This window comes from Megalops cyprinoides, chromosome 5, assembly GCF_013368585.1.
Source record: "Megalops cyprinoides isolate fMegCyp1 chromosome 5, fMegCyp1.pri, whole genome shotgun sequence".
Classification (NCBI taxonomy): domain Eukaryota; kingdom Metazoa; phylum Chordata; class Actinopteri; order Elopiformes; family Megalopidae; genus Megalops; species Megalops cyprinoides.
Window position 1 is genome coordinate 16,082,004 of NC_050587.1, and position 24,182 is coordinate 16,106,185.

The following is a 24,182-nucleotide window of genomic DNA, read 5'->3' on the forward strand; positions in this document are numbered from 1 at the left end:
CAGGTCATTCTAAAACAGATTTATTAAGGTTTTGGCAGCAATGTATTTAAATGTAACATAACTGAAAGGTTGGTGGTTTGATTCTCTGCTGGAATTACTTTAGTAAATATCCATCTGTAAATGGATAAAACCGTCACCTTTGTGAGTCACTCTGGATAAGACTGTCTGCTAAATGACAAAAAATGTAATAATGCAAATAAGAAATTAACTAGAATTTCTTCATTCCCTCATAACTCTCCAAGATTTTTCATACAGCTGTTGCAACACTCTTATCTCCAGGACAAACACCACGGTCAAATGGCATTCTCTGTTTTAATCAGCTCCATAATTATCTGTATCGTTGTCTCATCTGAAATAAAAAAGGAGAAATACAATGTTATGAACCACTTCATATGGTATGACAAGGTTTCCACAAAGTTGACATGAAAAAAATATGAAAAACAGTGGATTACCAACAGTAATCTTAAGGCAAATCCTAGAAATGACATCTTTAGGGATTCAAGACCTTTTGTTAAATGCAACCTAAGGACTTAGACAGTGGAGTGCAGTTAGAATCCGCTAACATGGTTGTCTCTTAGCAGAGCTTTGTCACAATGTGGACTTATGTGGCTGTCCTTCTTTCCTTTTAAAAAAGCAGTGAGAATTTGGGTGGATTACCTTCTAACTTCATCTTCGGGTTCTCCAGCTTCTTTTCCAGAAGAGAGTCGATTAGTTTTCGGAGGTGTTTAAAGATCACCCCTATCCTCACCGGAGCCTGAAGAGGGCAATGGAGCACATGTCAGGAAAAGGCTGCCAAAAGGGCAGTAATGCTGTCAGTATGACAAATGGCAACAATACTGTGAAAGAGGTCACCAAAATACAGTTTGAGATAATCATTTGAATTGGTTTGTTGTACTGTAACTAAAGAAATTTAACAATAAAAAAGCCACAAATACTTTTAACTATAAAATGCCATGTTCAAATGGCAGGGGCCATGATTGGCATGATTTTGAAATCCTAATCAAAACTTCTGAAATCATACTTCATACTTCAGTTTTACTCCCACTGCATGGCCCGTTCACCACAGAGATGTGATGGTTACCCTTTTCAAATCTCTAAATATCGGACAGAGTACAAAATCTTGAGTGCCCTCCTACTAAGCCTCCTTACCAAGCCTTCAGTCAACATGAGATGCAGATAAAAGCTGCTAACTGTTACAGATAACGGAAGTAATTACAACTCCCTGCTGAGCCTCTTCCTATGGTGTTCTCAGCCAAATCTAATCAGACTGCAGCTGACAAAGAAAATTATTAACTCATACGTGAGGGAATACACTCCGAAGAGATTAACGGCAGGCTACACCTGATATGAAAACAAGAGCAGGAACTAGCAATGTTCAGGGGTTGCGACTACTCTGGTGGACCTTCTTATTAGCACCTTTTTTATCACCTAATGAGCAAACAAAGGTATCACAGCTTTAATGCAGCCCCTCTCTCAGTAGGTCTCTCAGTAAGCGAGGGCGTTGCCATTTCCTGGACTGCTCTGAAACAGCCAATGCCACAAATGCAACGCAAATATGCACATTTTTGAGCTTGCTATTTGAGTGAAGTACTATGTGTGCAGTTTTACTTCCAAAAAAATATACAAGGATAAAAAAGGCAATGAATTTGCACTTTGTCACCAGTTCGATTGAACCTGTGCCCCTTTGTACTGTACATGTTATCATTAGAGTTCTTTACAAAATGTATACACCTGTGATACTGTATTCCTTTGATCATTAAAACCCATGTACCACAATCTCATTTTCTCCCTAATACAAATGATGTATTTTCCAGTGTAATGTCCGTACAAATGTCCTCTCTCAGGCAGTACACATTTGGATACACGTTACAGCGGATAAGCTGTAAACAATTTTAGACAACAAATTAACTAGATGCCAAAGGAAAAATCTCACTATGACAGGGCCTCTCATAGAAACAACCTGAGGAAACGGCCCTCCCTAACATAACGTAATATAACAGGGCCCTGCATATCATTCTAACCTGGAAGTGAATCCAGCCATCCAGGGAGATGAGTCTCTCACGGTGCAGCACATCGATGTCTCCACCAAACAGCAGCATGGGGAAAGGTGAGATCAGGGTGGTGTCCCGCAGATAGACCTTCCCATACTTCACCTGCAATCCGTTACATTACATTATTGTCATTTAGCAGTTGGCAGCTGTTATCCAGAGAGACTTACAGAGGTTACAATTTTTACATGCTAACCATTTATACAGCTGGATATAAACTGTGGGTTAAGTACCTTGCCCAAGGGTATAGCAGCAGTGCCCCAGCGGGGAACTGAACCAGCAACCTTTCGGTTACGAGTTCTGCTCCTTACCACACCGCACTTACTATGATGAACTGGTGAATCTTTTTGACGAATGGCCCACACACATACAGTACAAAATATAGGTATGAATACACTGCATGACTGGGCAGAGGTCTCACCTTTTCCTGGAAGAGCAGCCAGCCGTAGGTCTGCAGGTTGCGGTTGACAGAGGAGGGGTGCACCTGGGCCTTGCCCTGGGCCGTCTCCACGGTGCAGGCGGCCTTCTCCAGCACGTCCACCGAGGGGGCGTACAGGATGCGGCCCACGCTGTCGTACAGCCCCGCCGTCAGCACCGTGTTGAGGACGGAGGTCTGCTGGGTCGACAGAGGCCCCGCTGGCCTCGGGTCCCCCCGGTCCCGCCTGGAACTCGGGGCGGTGAATCCCGCCTGCTCCATCATCCGCATCAGCTCCTGTTTCACCCCCTGACGGTGACAGTAACACTCACGCACCGCTCGGACAGTCAGGTCTTTTCCTCCAGCACCCTCCTCCCCCATTTTTCACCCAACTTTGCCATCAACAACCGCACTACTTAGGCTGGTCTCTCTGTGACAGTCTCTCTTGTGTGGGAGAGCAGGGGGTGGCCAGTGCAATCTTCTCATAAATACACACCAAAGATGCTGCTTTTTACATTGTAAGTCTCACAGTACACTACTGGGAAGTGGGAGGACAGGTGCTACCTCACCGTTGTCACCCAAGCAACTTGCAGATGCCCCAGGAGTTGAAGGTGCCAAGAGAGCAGTGTTACGAGGCAGACATGGCTGTCCTATCCACATTGATCCCATGTGGAACAAAGCTATCTTGTCATTAGCTTCTGGCACTTTGGCAGATGGCACGGCTACCTTAAACCCAGGCTAGGCGGCTCAGCTTACCGTCGAGATGAGCGCCTAACTGACTGGACCACTCAAGAGCCCCTAAGTCATGCCTAAACACATTTTAAAACTTTCAGAGCCACAATTCATTTCTTCAATATTAAATTGATGTTTGAAGGAAAATACCTCAATGGTTAACAGGGCGGTGCGATTAAGGAAATGCTTCCTGCAGTAGGCCATCTCAGCACGCATGCCCTCACTGCGAACGTTCTTCCACCTGCAAATGAGGGAAAAACACAATTATTACAATTCATAAACGCCGACAGTGCACCTCTGGATAAATACCCTTATTAAAAGGCTAATTTTTGATCATTTGCACCAGAATTAGTTACAAACGCAAGAGAAGCGTTGCACCTACCCCAGGTATGCATTGTAAATGGTGAGGTGGTCCGAGTTGGCCACTGCCAGAGCTGCTTTGGCTAAATTCGCTTCATCTTTTCTGTTCATTGGGGTTGCAAATGGGGACTTCTCAGAAATTGCTGCAGCTATAGTTGCCTGTTGCACAAAACCAATCCACACCCACATTATTCACATGTTGGCACATCAGTATACACAGTAGTGAGAATCTAATTTTAAAGCCTTTATTGCGATTATAATTGTTAAATCCTAAAATCTTAAGTCAAAAACAAAATCCTCTTTTCATTTTAATGTAGGATTTAAATGCATTTCAGGCAACTGCAGAAAAATAACACTGATTCCATGGTACATTCATAGTATTTTCGAGTAGTTTTTAGGAGCCGATAATCATCAGTTTAACCAGGATTTGGGTGAGAGCTAACTTACACGCAGATTTTATTTGCTCATATGTATGTGCAGTAATTAAAAATCTATAATGTCCATGTCTATAAAGCTGACAAGTTTTATAGAGATGAGGAGCATCAATGCCAGCAGTGTGGTAGTAGCATTAGTGTGGCAGTAGTAAGGAACAGAGCTAGGAACCCAAATGCCGTTGATTCAATCACAAGGTTGGGGAACTGTTATTGAGCAAGGTGCCCAAATTGCTCCATAAAATATCCAGCTGTATAAAAAGCACAACAAAGAGATGTAAAATGGCTCTGGATGAGGGGGTCTGCTTAGCAAACTATACAAGACATAATGTAATGTAACCCCTTCCCTTCAGGGCTGAACTCACAATGGGGTCCAGGCAGCCAAAGATGGCAGCAAAGACGAGCATCTTGCCAATCTTGACGTTGACGGGCAGGGTGGCGAGGTGGTGCCCCAGGGGGGTGAGAGTGTGCCCATCCTGCTGGCAGGCCCCGATCTTTCGCAGCAGGCTCACTGCGTTGCTCACAGACTGGGGCTGGGGTGCATCCAGCGCCCGGGACAGGAAGTCCTCCGGAGAGCCATATTCGCACTTCTGCAATGCCACAGGAAATGACATCAGTGCTAACATTCCGCCTCTGCAGCTAGTGGTTTACCGGCAGTGCTACTCTTGATAGTAACCCACGCTACACCCCATCCAGCGTGCACCTGGGCCTGCTAAAAATAAAACAACTAAGACTGTAGGTGGCTTTCAAAAGACGCCAAGGATGGTATGAAAATATGTGACATATTTCCGGGGAGTGCATCTGCTTATATATAGACGGCTTTTACAAATAACCCTTGAAAGCACCACTGACTTGGTGTCTGGTACATTCATCTGAACACTCCCTATACAGTTAATTTTCATTTTAAAAAGTTTACTTTTCACTGAAAATGTAATGTTCATTTGTTGCTCCAGTTAGACACAATAAAGTTATCATTTCAAGGGAGATATCTGTCAAAAAGAAAAAAAATTATCAGGTTCACAAAAATTTAGTGTGAAATTAGATGGCATTAGATAGTGTCAAAAAATGGGTGTAGAATGACACATGCAGGTTTACCATGATATGGAGACAAAGTTCCTCCAAAGGCACTCGCAGTATCTCTGGCACAGAGTAGTCCATAAAGCTTTCAAATCTGCAATGATCAAGAGACCACTATGGGGCACAATACAACATCTTTTGCCGCCCATCTTGACCAGGACTCCCTGGCAGAAGAGATATTGTATCTCAATGGGACGTTGCTAGTTAAATAAAGGATAAATAAATAAAAATTTTCTCCTCTTCTCAGAATACAGATATTTCAGGCAATTTGTCAGTAGTTGTTTTGCAATTGCGTACTTGCAACATACCAAGGCCAGGAGTGGAGTGCGCCAAAGCTGCTTGGCACGTGTCTCTGAGGCAATATCCTTGCAGTGCTCACCTGTATTTGGTGAAGAGACGAAAACAAAAACCGTTTTGGACTCGCCCTGCTCGGCCCTGTCGCTGGAGGGCGCTGGCTTTGCTCACAAACGTCTCCACCAGGGAACTCATCTGACTGCTTTCGTGATACCTGAGGTTAGAGGGCAGCACAATGTAACAATGTTAGGAAGAAAAGAATGGCCTAGCTCACCGTGTTCCTGTGGGCATAAACTAGCCTTAATATTTCCATCATTTTACCTGTTCTCTTTTGTTCTTCCTGTGTCGATGACAAAAACAACATCTGGTATCGTGACTCCTGTTTCTGCAATGTTTGTAGATAACACAATCTGAAAGAAATGTAGAAACATTCCACTTTGTAAGGCTTGCATCTGATCCTAATGCATTGTGCAGCTCTGTAGAGTAAAAACTATAAAACATTCAAATATTGCATTTGACAATACACAAACAGGCCCAACAGCAGTACCTTCCTTACGCCAGTGGGTGGCACTGTAAATGCTGCAGACTGGTCCTGAGAGGATAGTGTGGAGTGCAGTGCAACCAACATGTGCCTGCAGGATGTACAAATCACCATCAGTATACCTCTGAAGCTACATTTTGAATACATTTTTAATATTCAGACAAATGTTCAACAAACAATCCTGCTGTGCTGTGAAGAACACTTACAACTGACTAAACTACTTCAGCAAAAAGGACTAAAAGTCCACCGTCTGCTGCTATCCGCACTACACTTGTATACAAATTCCAAATCACCTCTCTTTGACGCGGAACCTCTTGTCGGTGGACAGCAGATCATAGAGCTGCTGGATGTGGGCAAGCCCAGGCAGAAAGACCAGGACAGCACCATGGACATCTGCAAACTGTGGGGACTTATCTAAGACAACACACAGCAATGGGTAACAGGAACTGTCTGCATTTAATCAGACAGACTCACATCACAGCAATATATTTACGTTTTCCCTCGTGTGTTTGAAAATATGTAAATTATGTGACTATAACATTGTCATGCAACATTGCAAACCACAGTTGCAAAGCATAGAATGCGACTTAAATACAGCCATAACAGTTAATAACCACTGAATATATTTGAACAGACACAAACTTAACAACCATACAAGGCATAGGCTGCTGTAGCTGACAACTTTACTTTAGCATGTCAGACATGAAGTTTTTCTACACGGTTCTTCGATGTTATATTTGTTTGGTGTAATTTCAATATCTGCTTCCTTGTGCTCTGCCAGGCAATCCACTTGTGGATAACCGGTTATGAAACAGCTACGGAGCTGACTGTATGTGTCACGTTAACGTTCTGAAATGTCAAGAATGTTATTGACAGATATGGTTAGGTGGATGTTGACCATTGTATGGACCCTGACAACCTTGGTGTATCACATTTCTGGGGGAAGATTTACCCAGATAAGCCAGCAGGTCCAGGATGAGGTCCATGTTGATCTTGTTGGGGTTCATGTACTGAACGGCATGTCGTGTACGGTTACTGTAGTGGCCCAGATCCGGTCCCCCTTCCCAGCCAGCACCAGAGTCTCTCACGACAAACTCCTAATCCAAGCAGAGGTTTCAGACACGTAGAGGGAACTTCTAACTGGTTCTCATCACAGACTCAGTAGCTATGAACCATGTCTTCCCATTTCAAACCCTCAAGCATCTTACCTGGTGCACTAGAGTCTTCCCGCCTTTGACTGTTACATCGACACTGACTTCCTCCTCTTCCTCTAGGAATTTTTGACTGTAGTCGGAATCCTGCTCCAGCACATAGCCCGTCTCCTCTATTATATCCTCCAGATGGAAAACCTAACAACACAACACAGGTCATGAGGTTAGGGCCACATTGTTAGCTGGATGTTGTCCAAGGCTTGTATTTATAGACTGAAAACTGCTGCGGACAGTGATATCTGCAGGTAGCTGACTGTCAGGATTACTCCCATATGTGTGTTTCACAAAATTCAATTAACCCTAATATATGCCAACATGCACACAGGGAGATGGCTAAACAACCCCGTATCTTTTAAATAACTCTAAGCTGGTCATAAGGTTCTTCAGAATATATACAATCATTATAGTTTATGCTATTATTAACCATAACATGGTAAATGTGAACATTAAATGAGTAGAATATCATTTCCAAATCTCAGTTAACAAGTATGTGGCGGTTAGGTCTCATTAATGACAATTTCCAAAGACAGATGTGGTCCATGCAATGCTGTTACCACTTCTGCACTTTCCTGTGCATTACATCAACAGTATAGATCACTTTTGGGATTACAAGGTTCTGAATTTGTCTTCCCCTGAGTCCCATGCTCTCTGACTGGATCAGTGTACACGCTGTGCTGATCATCATTCCCCGCAGATACGGTCGCCTTCTTCCCGACCGCAACGTAACTCCGGGTGCTCACCTCCACAGGGAACGTCCTGCCTGGGATGGTCACTACCGGACAGCGGTTGAAGTAGCTGGCGAACTTGTCGCAGTCGACCGTGGCGCTCATCAGCACCAGGTGCAGGTCAGAGCGCTTCTGCACGATGTCCCTGAGGATGGTCAGGAGGAAGTCCGACTGCACGCTGCGCTCGTGAACCTGAACCACATGAAACCACAGTGCAGCTCAGCCGGGAGTACAGTATGCCACTGAAATCACAGACCATTAGAATAGAACAAGAGGGCCAAGAGACCCTGAAAATTCAAAACAAGCTGTTGATACAAAACACACAAACATTTCATTTGTGCACAAGCAACTTACTCACTGAGATTATTGTTTATTAAACTCGCTGATTAGACTATCATATCAGAAATGATTCAAACTTAAAATATTAAGACTTTAAATGCGGTATTACAAAAAATACACAAAACACGCTCAAACATGGCTATACAGCCACAGAGAATTTTAAAGGGGCTTTTCTTGCTTTTAAAACTTGAGGGATACTTTCGGGGCATCAATATCTGGAGAGGGTTGGGCAGCAAACCTTCATCTGAGTTAAACTGTCTTTCAGTGTAAAATATAGAAATGGAGGAAAGAGTGATACTGTCAGTGAATTTTTTATGAGATGTCAATCACTGCTGACCTCATCGACGATGATGTGGGTCAGACTGCTTAGCAGAGGGTCCTGCTGCAGTTTGCGGAGCAGGACTCCGGTGGTGCAGTACAGAAGACGGGTCCAATCCCCCGCCCGCGTTTCCATCCGGATTTGATAACCACACAGTGACGTCTGCAGACGAGACAGTTGGTCAGATCACTCGCAAACATGCATCATTTGATTACAACAACGATCATGGACCTGTATCATATCAGCAGTGCAGACTGTAAGGAGGTGGAGGTGTCCAGGCCCCTGTACCTTAGCCCCCGGCCCGTCCTCGCAGCCCAGCTCCTGGGACACTCTCCCCGCCAGGCTCATGGCGGAAATCCTGCGGGGCTGGGTGACCACGATGTTGCAGGGCCCGGCCTTGGGGCCACCGCCGAGCAGGTCGTCCAGGATGAACTGAGGGATCTGCGTGCTCTTGCCGCTGCCCGTCTCCCCGGCTACTACCACGACCCGGTGCCTCCTCACTGCCTCCAGGACCCGCTCGCGGTGCTGAAACACGGGCAGCTGCTGCCGCTCCTGCAGCAGCCTCTGGGCCAGGGCCGAGCCGTGCAGCTTCAGCAGGAGGGCGCGGTCCGCATCCGAGCCCCCTGCCGCTGGAGGGCCCTCACTCCGTGGGCCCTCGTCCTCGGCGGAAAGCAGGTCCTCCCAGGACTCCTCGGGCTCATCCCCGGGCTGCGGGGCTGCCTGGGCCTGGTGCTGCTGCTTCTGCGGCTGCTGCTGCTTGAGGCGGCTCAGCAGCCGGGCGATGAACTGGTCCCGGGGCTTATTGGTCTCCGTGCGAGTCTGCTCCTCCTCCCGCTGCTCGCTGTCGCGCCACTCCAGCCACACGTCCCGATAGGTGGGGGGCAGAAGCTGGTGCACTGACTATGAGAGAGAGGAGAGACAGGTAGGAGAGAGGGAAATAGGCAAGAGGAAGACAGAAAGACAGAGAGAGGAAGAGAGGCAGAGAGAGGGAGACAAGGAGAGAGAAAGAGAGAAGGAAAGGGAGAAAGGCAGAGAAAGAGGGAGAGACACAGAAAAAGTGAGACAGAAAGAAAGACACAGAGGGAGACAAGAGGGAGAAAGAAGAGAGAGACAGACAGAAGAGAGATTGTTTGAGAGACAGGGAGAGAGGTTGTAAAAGACAAAGAAACACCCAGCAAGTTAGAGATGAAGAGGGAGAAAGTTAACACCATTGTACGGTGCAGATTGCATGATGTCCTCATTATTATGTCAGAGAGTGCATTTGTCATACCTGTCCCTTGACAAGGTTGTAGAGAGCCAGGGTGGCTCCAAGATGCTGTGCCTGCATGCTGTCCTCTGTGAGGATTGTGGGACAGACCTCCAATACACTGTCTGCTTTCTGAATACGAACTCTGGGGAGGAGAAAAGCATTAAATCAATTATAAATCTATTCAATTATCAAGCTCAATTCAAATATATGAATAAACAAGTAAGCTGCAATCAAGTTAGAATAGCTTACAATACAGCTTAGTATAGCATTTATCTGGTAAAACCACACACTGGTAGCCATTTACAAGTTTAACATCTAATAGGTATTTGAATAAGTTAGCCCACTATATACTTATAGTATATATTTATCTCCCATGTTTGAAGAGCAGATTTAGAGATTTACTCAGTGAAACAGAGGGGACTGAAACACAAACCTGCATTTCCAGTACTGCCCTGCAGGAACTTTCTGGAAGGATGGAGGGGGGCTTTTGGGGAGGTTTTTCCGGCACCAGTCAATAAGAAACTGTTTGGGAGACTTGCCGGTCCAGCTGCGGGCTGTGTAGTCGAAGTTACGGATGTCCTTGGGTTCATTCTTCTTCACCGCTGGATAAACAGCATTGAAGAGTGCAACATTAATGTCATCGATCAGTATGTACAGAAATGTGCAGTTTAAAGCAATGGTAAAAAAGTCAGCTTGTGTTTTAGTGTTCAATTTAGTGTTCAATTGGCCTACTCTTTTCTGCAGGAGGGGTTTCTGCCTTTTCAAACAGGTTAAAGTTCAGTTCCTCCTTGGTCTCTAGGACAGAGACGGGTTTCTTCTCCTCTTTGGGAGCGTCGGCTACTTTAATCGCTGGATTGAACATGGGATGTGATTCCAAAGGCTTCATCTCTGGAACGTGAATAAAACAGCATTCCTATTAACCATTCAGTCACCATGCGGTCAACACGGTTCCACTTTCAGGCAATGATGGCGAACTGAACAGGGACAAATCAATCCAGTCTCCTTCTGCTGTGAAAATGCCTGAAGATAGTTCCCACCTCAAGCATGCGTTTGCTGACATACACAATGTCAGGCTGCGTTACAAACTTAAATGTAAACTCAGATGTAAAACTTTTTAAATGAACTATACCTAATAAAACATGCCAACTGTTGTGCTGCTGTTCAGAGTACAAAAGCCCAATAATCACCACACAGTGTGTTGCAACTAGGAGCTAGGGAGTTGGTAGATGTGCAACAGAAGAGAAGCTAGAGTATACTGGTAGATAGGCAGTAAGTCAGTGTACTTCTGTTTCTGTGGCAGACCTTGCTGGATGACTCGGATCCTGTCCTGTGCAGCCCTTTGGCCAGTTTTGTCCTTCTTTGCCTTGGCTGAAGCAGCCATCTCTTTAGCGTCATACAGCTGAGCTGTGAGCACCAAGTACCTGTCATTCTACACAGGATGGAAAAAAAGAGAGAACCTCATTTCACCCAAAGTGCAATGAAGGCAGTGTCAAACAAACAGCATGATGGCTTGGAGCTGCAAGAACATGACCACAAACAAGTCATGACAGAGGCTTTCGGACACCAATACAACTTCTGTACTAATGAGGAATGGGAAGGAAATGTTTTGAAAGACCATCGAGCTGTGTGTTCGGTCACTGCAGAGGAAGGCAGGTGGGCCGTAGTGGCTAACATACAGGATCAAACTTCTCCTCCAGCTCTGGGTTCCGTGGTTTCCCTTTCTCCTCCTCTTCCTCGGTGTCATCTTCGCTGGACTGCTCAGCGTATCTCAGGATCCAGTCCTTCACGCTTGCAGACTCGTCTTTCACAGGAGCTCGCTACCACGAACAAACGAAAAACACAAAGCTGGACTGAACACCTGCTTCAAGAACTGATTATTGGAGGAGGTTCTGATTTTCATTCATTTCAGTCTGAATTACCTGATGGAGAACACCAAGTATCGAATACTTCTGAACACAAATTGCATTTTCACTGATCTCCACTATGTACAATTTATAAGTGCCCCTAGTCATGCTAACACTAAAGTACAGAAATAATATAAACGTAAACTATAACACTTACGTCACTTGAAGCTGGGTGCACAAACCTTCAAATCTAATTAAGTCACATGACTTGCCCATGCTGTGACTTCAAACACCTTTGTTGTCTCAATTCGTTACTGACACATGATGTTTTTCCATGTTTTTCTAGACCAAGAAAAACACTCCTTTGTCAAGGCTAAGGCAACAAAGAATCTTTTCTAAACTGAAAAAAGTTTGATAACTCATGAATATGTCCGCTACCTGGAACACAAGGAAAACAAATGTGTGCTAAAGGCCTCAAGGGTTCTACAAAAAGAGAGAGCGTATTGGTATAGTGAATCATAGATCAAGCATTACTGGACTAAACCTAGACAGGCCTCAATAACAAATGGTTGAACTCCTAGGATACAACACTCTGCCCCCAGTAAAATGAACTGGACATGACTGCACAGTTGATTGGGGTTAGGTAGACAGTAAACTGAGCATACCTTTGCCTCTTCTTTCATCAGCTCTTTGGGAGCCTCACTTCTAGGCTGCTGCAGTTTCTTTTCTGTAGGATTCTGAAATTTTGGCTTGGTCTTATGGTTCTCCTCCTGCATCTTCTGACTGAAGCCCTCTGGTAGCTCTTCTGTCAGAACAACACACATTCAACATCTTCAGCAAACATGCCAGAGCGCTTTGGATGTTTTCCACAGATCCCTCACAGCAACTGCCTACATATTCAATTCGCCACACGTTCAACAGAATGAAAGCACTGCTAACACTGCGGTGTGTTACTCAGCGTTTACCATCTCGGAGGTTTAGGCAAAGCCAGTCAAGGGCAGAGTGCAGATCCCCTCCGTACAACACGCTGCTTTTCATGGCTTCCTCGATGTGCTCCGTCTTAAAGTGCAGTCTTTGCAGAGCGGTATACAGATCCTGGAGTGAAAAAATATGCTCATCAGCAATCCATCCACACTTGTTTTACACCACACTGTACTGTGAGATCAAGTTGAGAAAACCACTGGCATCAACAAAGTCAAAACACTGCTTGAAAAATTAAGTTTAAGTGTATTGACATACAGAGGCAGGTTTCTTATTTCAAAGGGTTAACATGACACAATGACATAATGTTATTCTACCCACCAGTAGCTTTTTGGTTGTAAGTCTTCCTGATATTGGTCCTTTATCCCCATTTTCTTGTCTGTAGTCATTGATAAGCTTAATTATTCTTTTCTCCAAGTCTGCCTGAATGACAACCTTTACAAGAGAGAAGAGGGAATTAACACGAGCATGTTCATGCTCTGCGCTTGTTGCTACAACTCAGAATTCTAGTTGAACTTAATGATGACCAAGCCAGTCAGGATCAGAATCAGACTTTATTGGCCAAGTACGCTTTTTCACATACAAGGAAATTGACTCCAGTTCCAAAGTCTCTCGTACCGCTTTTATACAATGTCAAGGTGACAACATCAAATACCATCCAACAACAGAGGTACAACAAACAGCAACAGTAGTGCAGGACACATACATGGAATGGCGTAAGGATGGAATGAGTAGGGTATATAAAAAAAAATATGAACAACTACTGTACAATAAGTTAGCAGCTACTGTACAAAAAGTTATAGTGTACATGAGTGCAGACTGTGGATCTGTACAATTATAGACAACTACTGCACTGTGTTATACACAGCTCTTGCACAATGAGCATGAGATATAGTGTACCAGAGTGCAGGCTATGGTTATGTACAACTATACTTCTGTAACTACTGCACTGTGAGCACGCAGAACAGAGATGCGGTTGAAAGGAATGTTCCTTACTTTGAGAATAGACTTGTCATGAGTAGAAACTCCTCCTGTGTCCGCTTGCGGAGTGTTGTTGAAGCTGTAGGTCTTCGGTGCTTTCGTAAGTGAAATCAATGTGTTAGCACGTGTTAGTTAATTATGGCAATACCTGGCTGTAACAGTGCACAAACTTTCATGATACCTGCAAATTGACATTTCTCCATTTCAAAATACAAAGTCTACCCAAAGAAGTGTATAGATCTCCTTGCTGCACTATAACACTCCAAATTACAATTCAACAACGTTTCCAGATTTTCTGGCTAGCAAAGTTTGAATATGCACTGGGCATAGTCAGCTTGCTCGTCGGCTGGTTCTACGGGGACAGCACTAGAATATAGCTCGGTTGGTATAGCCAAATTATTTTATCGCCACCAGAAAACATTTGTGTTGACGCCGATGGCATCTTGGGGCAAACAAGCTAATCATAATAAATTATTCCAGCGTAGCACACCTTTCGATTTGTTGTCCTTAGCGGCTGTTTTAACAGAGTTCGGTTTCTGCTGCTTCTTTCCAGCAGCTGCACTGGAGTCCGGCATGCCATTTCCAGAAGGAGAGTTAGCGTTGCATGTCGCTGCCGGTGGTACTGATGGCGTGGACACAGACTTTTTCTTCTTCCCACCCATTGCGATCAGGTGATTATTTCACAGTATAATCAGTGTAATTGGCTATAATAATTAAGGATCAGTCGGTCGCTGTGTAGATCCCTAGAGAAGCTAGACTACCTATCTAGCTAGGTGTCGGGCAACCGCCGATACCATCGACGGCCTAGTATCTAGTACTTAATGCTAGCTAGCCAGCTAGCAGCCTTTCACGTTCAAGTGGGATACAGATGGTTTTCCCATATGTACACTAGATGACGTTATAGCACTCCTCCAAAAAATTACACTTCATATGTCCGCCCATGTTCTATTTGCCAACGTTACCTTGCCAGCTACATCTCGTCCATGATAACTAGCCAGCTAGCTGGCTACGCTTTGAATACTTTCACTAGGCAAATATTGTCCCCTAGCGGTTGCCGTAGCGGAAATATTCTTTGTTGTTGAAAGGGGCATTATGGGAGTTGTGTACAATTATTCATGCCAAAGTGCGGTTGCATGTGCGTGGTAACGATAACAAATGGAGGAAAATGGATAACAAATTTTGTGGAGGAATAAGCAAATCTTGAAAAAACAGTACCCCCTCAAAACACAGTGCGGCTGTTGTAGTGAATTCATTGTCCTTTGTATTTTAAAATGAGCTGTGTTTGTTTTTAGCACTCAAAACCTATTGAACTCTTTGGACACTTATACTCGACTTGCTACATTTGTTGCTGGTTCATACATATATTTATGTATGTACCATCAATAGTCATTCAGCATTTCCTCTTTTTTCTTGTCTCAGTCTCTGGTATTTTCAAGGATTTTTTTTGCTCCAGCACATTAGCGAAGAATATTGGATATAATATAGAATTATGGATTAATATAGAATAGAATATAATAATATAGAATAGTGGATTTGTTAGCTTGCTTGCTTCAGTTGCAGTCAATACAACGAATGCATCAATATTTTAATCGTGCCCGGCAGTCGTTTGGATATCGGATAACGTTACGTTGTTTCTGAATAAGCTTGATCAATCGGAATCGCCCCTTGCAACAGCTAGTCACATTTCCACCGTGTCTTGATTTCGATGGACTGCGGTTCCTTTCCACTGCAACACTACATTTTTCCAGCAGGTGGCGATGGACTTCAACTTCTGTCGATTTATTGTCAATTTAACATTTAAGTATAGTATAATATTATTAATTCAATTAATAAATAATCAACTAATGCATTAAATTGACAAATTTGCATTAACAAAAATCCACTAAATAGTAGATAAATAATATTAAATTAACAATTACAATAAAATGTTATCACAGTACGACCACCAATGGCCATTCCGCAGAATCTTATATCAGCTCATTTAGCTCTTCATTTAATCATTTCATTCTGTCACTAAAAAATTTTGTGGGAAGTGGCAGCATATAGTATATAAGCCATAATCACCACCTGCAAGAGTGCACCAGGCATATCTTTTACTTTCTAGACAAGCATTCAGACGACCATATACATTACTCTGCTGATAGACTGGTAGCTTCTCTTCCCTTCCATAATTCAAGGGGAATTCTTGAATTTCAGTGTCTTTGAAAGCTGGAGTTCCATTCACAAGTGCTGTGTCACTCAGGCAGATTACATATCCTGTTACATTCAGCGTATTGAGAGTGTGAGATCTCATCAGCTCACTGTTAACTGGCAATATTGAAATCATTTTGATTGTTTTACAAGATGTCATCTGCAAACATGTACAGATTATGCACACATTCCCTATGCGCTAACTAATGTCTGCAGTCTGAGAGTCTGTTATTGAATTTAAGCTCGTGAGTGACACCTGGAGGGACAGTACATAACTAATTCTCGTGCAGGGGATATTTTCCAGTGCGAGTCAGTGATGGAAACCTGTAAAGGGACTCCCTGGCCATCCATGCTCCGTCCCCCACGCTCTCAGCAAGTGAGCTAAAGCTCTTACGCTCCTCATTGAACAACAAGCTACATCTGCCTTTTATCTCCATAATAAATCAATGTGTCTTTAGGCTAGAATTTTTACAATGTGACTCATTGGCTTGCAGAGATCGGGCCAGCTCAACAATGGACTAAAACGTTCACCACATCATCACTTAATATATTTCCAAGGCACATAGATTTATTTTATTTATGCAGAGATTTATTTCTTTTGGTCTAGCTTTTTAGGGTCATGCTCAATACATGCGTAGTTTGTTCTTCATTTGCTCTGTGAAGGAGATTTCAAGACTGACAAATTCATCACAGCAACACAGGTGCTGATGCACACTGGTGACACAGGGGGTGGCAGTGGCAAGGTGGATCCTAAAGGATCCTTAATTCCAGTTTATCCAATTAAGATTCCGTCCTTTTAAAGATTTAACCCTGTTAATCATGGATTTTGCCAGCTTTTTCTCAGCTTGGGCACAGTGAGGTATTAGGTGGGCACTGTGAAGTCACTATGTTTTAGTTGACATGGGTCCGCTTGTATTCCAGTACAATTCCCCTAAATGAATTAAATAATTAAACTAAAGAATGCATGGAAAGGCCTTTTTATTTATGTCATTGTATAACAACCAAAGCTACACCAAAAATACAAAGATATATGGAATTTATCTGTATTAAGATCATTACGATTATGATCATAATGATCTTAATGCCATTAAGATTTCTCAGATTGTAGAAAGGAGCTTCTATCACATAATAAACTTACGCCTCAGGATGAGAATGTGAGGTCTATCCTTTGTTAAAGGCAAAAGCTGGACAATGCAGTGAATCCAATTAGTCCTTAAAGCTATCCGCACAACCACCATAAATTACCCTGTTTCAATTCATCGTCTGCACTCCAGCTAAATTTGGTGCACTTGTGCAGTTGGTTTCACATTAATAAATGATAGGCCAGAATCAAGCGTTAACATTGAGACAGCTGGATAGAAATACCTATCTGTTGTTTTGTTGGCATGAAATAGGGTGAAACAAAACCAGGCTTAAGAGTAACAAAAGTGTAGATATGGAAAGCCCACAGGGCCAGGCCCAATATTTTGGGGATTGCTCATGAAAAATTGTGGTCTCACACAAACACGAAGCCATCCAAATGGTTAACCACGCAGGAAAAAACCAAGTGGCCCCATTTCCTAATGTCTGATTCACAGGCCAGTCTAGGATTGACAGGACATGTCAGTTTCAGATTAAAGTGGCATATTTGGCTAAAACGAGCAGTTTAAAGAAACAATGGGGATGTTTAAATAAATACACACTCGAGGGACTTTTCCTTTAGTTATTTTATTGTATTTCACAAAGAATGGGAAGGATCTGGAAAAAATCAGACAGTAATTGTGTGTTGAGAAACGCATAGGTTGGTCTGGTTTTGCATTTTTTAGCTTGTTTTTTTTTTTTTTGCTCACTGAGCTAAATACGGGCTGTGAAACAAATGGTAGTTTATGGTGTAAATTATGAGTCTTAGAAGAAAAGGCAGCCCCACATCCACACAGTGCATTTTACTTTCCAACTAAGATAAGCTTAAATGAGCATAAAGACTGCTTCTGTACACTCTGAACTTCCAGTGATGTTTTTTTTTTCATAATCCCGTCTGCACCACAATCTGACATCTCCATCCCATCAGACAGATAAACACATGCATCATGCAGTTTTTGCCACAGTATAATCCATCATGGTAATGCCATCCAGTCCAACAGGAAAACCATTGTGTATGGCCTGAGAACAGATTTACTGCAAATGATCTCCTAACAAAAGATTCGTAGTAATGCAAACAACTGTCTTTTTTTCTTACTTGCAGACTGTGTTCAACAAAATTACCTAATTGCTACATCCTTATGGTAACAAGCGCTGTCACAACAAACAGAGATTCTCTAGCTACATCATCTAACAGTGTTTTTTATTCATTTTTACAAAATAATCTTACATGCAAAATGGCCTTTTCTGTTGTGTTATGTTGTGCTGATGCTGTGTAGTATGCCTTAGAAGGGGAAGGGCAGTAAGTTACAACGTCTAGAATTGACAAATTGTGACCTCCCCCGTCATTTCTTCAAAACTACAGTGCATACAGTAATTACAGAGCAGATAATAAAAAGAAACAAGCAAAAGCAAAATACTTGGTTTTCATATGGACAACATGTTCTGTGTCATATTTTGAGCTATTTACTTTCACAGCAGTATCAATGCATAGTTGGTCGTGGGTAAACAGGAGCAAAGGGGGTCTGCCATTTCGGGCTTTTGTGCAACTCCCCACCCCTCCAGTAACCAATCAGTGTCTCTCAGTTGTGGGTAAGGGCCAGTTGCCTGACACTGGTCCCAGTACTTATTACCGAGAAGTACAAGCAGAAACACCAACCTTTTGAATGATGAAAGAAAGTGAACTGGAGGTCATCGTTTTACCCTCTTGCCATCCTCTGTAACATACCCTGTGAATAGATGCAAGTTGTCAAGGAAATGAGTCTGATGTGGAACTGTTTCAGGGCTTTGAAAAATACGAAAATGATTAGAGAAACAAAGCATAGCTCATTGTCTCTCATGCATGCTACAAACATTGTTTTATACATTTTGCAATGTTACGAGGATCTTTTTTTGTTGTTTTGCAATTACTTTTACCAATTAGTGCCATACTGTGATTAAAAAGATTATATTTGTACTTTTAGAAATTGTGGAATGCAAGTTTGTTTTTTTCTGTCCACTACAAGAGAAAAATCTAATGCTCTGCTCTCCTTTTTCTTCCGGTGCAGCCAGAGAGAGTGAACTTCAATGCCACGTGCAGCCTTTCTCTAATGAACTGCTGTTAGCCCTTTTGAAAAAAAAAAATTCCCTTATGACACATTGTTTCTAGGCACTGTTTCTGGAGCAATAAAACCTGGCCTTAGCAGTTTGACTAAGACTGGCCTCGCTGCGCTGAACAGCCTCGCTGTGTTTGACATCCTGTCCCCGGTGTTTGTTGAAACAGTCGCTTGAGGGTCCCACGTGACCCGCAGCATTGGGGACGGCCTTTCTCTCTCTCTCTCTTTCTCCCCCCCCCCCGTTCTCCTTTTGATCCCGCGGACCTTCTTCCGCGGTTGTGGCGGCCGCGGTGGTAGTGGTGGTGGTGGGGGTCTGGCGTTCAGCGTGCGCGCGGGAGTCTCAGTCCCAGCGCATTAGTGCTGCTTTGGAGGGAAGGTGTCAGGTTCTAGCCAGATGGAATGATGTAACTGCGCCAGAGCCTCCGAGTGCGTCTGCTCCATTGTCAGGCTGCCTTTTTTACTGGGCTGTTGCGATTTTCTCCAGCTGAACTAATGAGGAGGAGAGCTGTGAGGTCCAACTGACCGTGTAAGAACTGGGTTGGGGGCCCAGGGTGTTCGCCCTACTGCTGCTAAACCCCGGGTACCCATGATAGCTAAGTTTAGCAACTTTGATATATGCCTCTGGAGCTGAAACACATGGCCACACGTGGCCACATTCATATTCCTATCCCTCATCCGATCGCTGAAATACTTTTGATCGTGGAGGCCGTCCAGGATCTGCACATACCCCATGCTAATTGGTCCCAGCGGTTCCCGCCGGATCCTGCAGAAGCTCCGTCGGCGATCACGTCACAGGTCCTTGTTCCAACGATCGTTCGGCGCAAGGCTGCAATGCCAGCGCTTGCCGACATCTGCCGTGAGTGCAGCTCCATTTAACAACCGGGGAGGGTGGGGGGTGGGGGGGGGGGTTTGAAGTGTAACACTGCTCGGTGAGGGAGAGGACCTGGGGGCTGTGTCCGTCACATGCTGAGGTACAGCCAGCGGAGCAGGGTCCCAAGGATTTGCTGGAAAAGCAGCAAAGTGTACAGAGCGCCAGGGCTGGGAAAGGAAGCAGCGTCTAAACGGACAGGGCTTTTGTAGGTTCGTGAAATGTGCAAAAACACAGGGCCTCTCAGAAGAAATGGGCCTCTGTGTCCCATCATTCCTTAAGCAAGTTCATATGTGTGCATTTTCAAAAAGTGAAGAGAGGAGAGAGCACACCGCTTGTGCTATTGGCTTTGTCACTCTTTTTGAATCGCAAAACGGCCCATGGTGTTTCTTTTTTGGGGGTAATATATAGAGATATTCCTGAATGAAGCATCAGAGTAGAGTTTACAACAGTTTTTAGACATCACTTCATCATGGAAATTTAAATTTTGCCTCAGTGCCAACAAAACGGAAACATTGAGTCATTGTTTGTTTACAAAACACAATTGAAGGAAATCCTCGTAACCATTGTTTATGTAGCTGAAGGAAACAGTTAAGAGTTTAACTTTATTTTTGGGATGAATTCACAATGCTTACCAAAGTGACATAAATGTATTGAAAGGAACAGACCTAGATTACAAGATTGTTATTCAAGGGAGTGAGAGGCCACTCTTGACCTGACACTTACACAATACCCACTTGTTAAGTGGCATGAGAAGTGCTACAGCTTCTAAATTTCATGTGAAATCGCTGAAGGCTGCGAGTGGAAATGACTGGCATTACGCTTTGCAGAAATCACAGCTTGTTGTCAGGCAGCGACAGGAGGGTACAGACGCCAGGACTTCCTCAGGCCCATTGACACGTGATGCTGCCTTTGTTTAGCTCAGGCGATCATATCAGAAGTGTTCTGATGGAAACAGTCTAGCATTCCATTGTCCTGCCCTGCCTTCACTTCCTTGGATTTCCTGTGCATGTATCATAGGAATAACTTTAGAAATACCAGGGCGCTTTACCTTAAGGAGTCACTTAACATTGATCTGGTTATGAAATCTACCTTTGAGTGCTCTGAGCTGCTTCCTGTTGTCATAGATGAATGCGTTCTGAAATGGCATACTTTGAACAGCCACTTCAAAGACCTCCGGGGTGAGCCAATTATATGGCAGTCCTGGCAGTGTGTCTGACATGAGTTTATGGGATGTAAATGATCCTGTCTCAAGAGCTAGTTGCAAAGGGCCGATCAAAGCCACTCAGCTAGGGGAATCATGCCTGCCATTTTGCTTCCATAGATGCAAAACAGAAACTGAAATTAAATTTACTGGTAAATGCAGTGGCCAGAAGGAATATTGGCTCAATTGAATTTATCTTTATTTTAAATGAATATGTCATTGCCTCCCTAAGGCTGTGAGGGCCATATCAGGGGATGGAACTGTCACTTTAATATGGCCATAGAAAGTACTCTAACCTTGCTAGTTTTATAGACTATTACATTGTGCTGGAAGGAGGAAGACAAAAGGAGTTTGCTGCACTGGTGTGAACCTTTCATGCTGCATATCCCAAATTTCTAACTACCATTCACTCTTCTGTAAGTCTGTGACGCACTGTGTCACTGTTGCAAAAGTTTCCATAGCAAATGTTTGATTGCTTGGTCGAAAACAGAACAAACCAAAAAACAAACTCTAAACATGTGGTCAAATGGTTTCCTGTTGTGTTTTCATTCTAATTGAATTGTTTATCTGTATTCTGTGCAGGGATCAAATGTCACCTGACAAATTTCAGTGTATGTTGGCATGTGTCTCCTATTAACAATAAATGGATCTGCATCCAAGACATTGTGGTGCAAAGCCTATCTTGGAGGAAACTGCCCCCCCCCCCCCCCAGATCTTTTGTGCACATGCTTGGAACAATGGTGCGTTAAGGAATATTATTGTTCAGAGTGTGAATGCTCTAGCCAGTTCATTAAGTAGTTTCCATTATTCCTTTTGCAGATGAAGAGAAAGATCTTGACAAAGACATGTTCAACAACGGTTCTTGGCTGAGGCCAAGACACTTCCAGCAGAAGACATTGTTAAATGACATAAAGTTGCAGAACATGGGTGTACAGCTCTTCTCACGAGACTGTTTTGTTTGTCTTGATTTTCTTGTTTTGATTGTCTCTACTGGCGCCGTGTAAATTATTTACAACTTGCCCAGTTTCCTCATACAGCCTTTTATGAAGTCAACTCTCATTATGTTAAGACTCAAAAGATCATGACACGCACAATTTAAACCTGCTTCACAAAGTCACTGCAAGTGTGAACGTCTCTTAAAAAGTGTTGGTCTCCAGTAAATGGTTTTATTAAAATCGAACTTCTGTATGTTCGAGGCCTCGTATAAGTACAGCATACAAGCCACAACAAAGCCGCGAGTAAAAATATTTGCTTGTTGTGAGCTGGGGCGCTGACATGGTGAAAGTTTGGAGTAACCGGTTTGCCTCTCTGGATGCCTGTTTGAAGGAGAGTAGTAATATTTTCCACACTGTGTTTGTGGCTTACCCTTGTGGCTTTGATTAACTTTTCTTCATTCATTAATTTGCACAGGCTGCTCAACCTTCCCTTTGATATACTGCTGTATGTTTCTGATTGTGCAGTTGTAGCCTCTGCTGTGCGGTTGGATTTGTAAAAACTGCAGGAGAGATCTCCACATGAAAGGCTCACATGCTTTGGTGCAGCTTTCATTACAATGTTAAAAGCCTGTTTAAATGGGCCAGAAACTGCATGGGCATGCTCAGAAAATTTAGCTGGGAAAAAGTAGACTTGAGTATTTCAAGGTGTTTGCCTAAAGCCTCTCAAGTATTTTGACAACTTAATACTGTAGTGATCTGTCTCTTGCCTTTTTCTCTTATGAATACTGGCATGCCCTCATTGCACACAGCCATTCCCGAAAGCCAGTGCAGTGGCTGCCATTTTCTGTATTTATTTTGTAACATGCCGTGATATGTGAATGTATGTGGTCTTACCATTAGAGAATAATGTAGTGGTAGGAGGACACAGGTTAGCACCTGCACACAGGGGTGGTGGTAGCACAGCCACTGCTTCCTACTCATGTCACATGATGAGGGATCCATGTTTCTGTAATGGACCGGAAAATCCTGTGTGTGTATGTGTGTGTGTGTGTGTGTGTGTGTGTGTGTGTGTGTGTGCGTGTGTGTGTGGGCGGGGGGGGGGGGGGGGGGGGGGTCTGCAAAGACCTAGAATTCTGTGTGTTTGTGAAAGGTGGAGCATGTGCTGCCCCTACCGATGAGGGGTATCGGGATTCACCACGAAGGTCTCCTCCTCATCCTGAAGGAAACCATGGAGATCCTGTTCCCCGAAGGCCCGCCCAAAGCCGGGCAGTGCTTTCATCTACCCTGCCAACCACCCCAGCAGGAAATCTCTCAATGCCTCCCAAAAGCCTCTGTTAATGTTGAGTCTAATGCTGCTTTTTTCACAAGGGGTTCACAGATAAAAATCAACACAAATCTTTTGGTTTAGGCTAACTGAGGGCTTTTTTTATCTTTATAATCTGAGGATCCTGCCACATCAAAGTACTCATCCCCATCTTTACACATGAATCATGACGAACATGAAGTGGCAACTTGCTTTTTTCTTAAACATCTCACCTGCAGCAAGGCTTCCAATCCCTTTCCTTCTGGAGACCCCTTTTGAAAATCAAAGCGTTTCTCAGACTACTAAATGAGCTGGCTGCTGACTGTTTGATGGAACTATACAGGTTAAGGGCAGGACTATAATTTGCCCTTGGGGTTAGGCAGTTGCACCACAAAAGAATAACACAGTCACAGCCCTTCTAAGACTCACGTTCCTGAGTTTCTCATGGTAGATCTTAAGAATGTTTGGAGGCACCTGAGGTGAGGAGAAACAGTGACTATGTAATGGTGCTATGCCTCTCATTAATATATCAAAAATGTGTACTTGGTTTTTTATCTCTGCACATATTCCTAGCATTACATATTTCTAATATTAAATTGTAGTTGTGTACTGCTTAATGCCTGTCTTTGCTGACTCAAACACTGTGCGAAGAGTCTACGGAAGTCTTGGTACATTTTCCTTCCTGACGCTAGGCTTTGTTTGCCATGGATTCCTTCACCAAGGGATAACCAATTCATTTTCAGCCTTTTAAAGTCTAAGACAGCATAGACTATGGAATATCCAGTTTGTCAGCTGCATCTCTTTGGTTGGTCTTAAGACTTTCAGAAAAATGCCATGTTGATTGCTATCCAGGCATTTAGTTAAACCGCACAGCTCTTCCATCTAAATATTTTAGACAATATCCTATGTGCTTTATTGTGCTT

General features: G+C 43.6%; 1 protein-coding gene across 1 annotated transcript; it reads right to left on the minus strand.

The window, feature by feature from the left end:
* Positions 1-135: 135 nt before the first annotated feature.
* dhx29 (DEAH (Asp-Glu-Ala-His) box polypeptide 29) lies at positions 136-14,554 on the minus strand. Its single transcript, XM_036529834.1, has 27 exons — positions 14,038-14,554; positions 13,563-13,642; positions 12,888-13,001; positions 12,551-12,680; positions 12,251-12,390; positions 11,418-11,558; positions 11,044-11,170; positions 10,474-10,629; positions 10,175-10,343; positions 9,763-9,883; positions 8,781-9,392; positions 8,511-8,654; positions 7,850-8,026; positions 7,107-7,247; positions 6,851-6,995; positions 6,192-6,312; positions 5,905-5,989; positions 5,679-5,767; positions 5,443-5,571; positions 5,082-5,157; positions 4,352-4,576; positions 3,578-3,714; positions 3,346-3,436; positions 2,470-2,772; positions 2,022-2,153; positions 658-754; positions 136-349 (listed from the first exon to the last, which is right to left on the minus strand). Exons 1-27 carry the CDS (start codon positions 14,207-14,209, stop codon positions 294-296), a joined length of 4,110 nt encoding a protein of 1,369 aa, XP_036385727.1. The 5' UTR covers positions 14,210-14,554; the 3' UTR covers positions 136-293.
* Between the last annotated feature and the right edge of the window lie 9,628 nt (positions 14,555-24,182).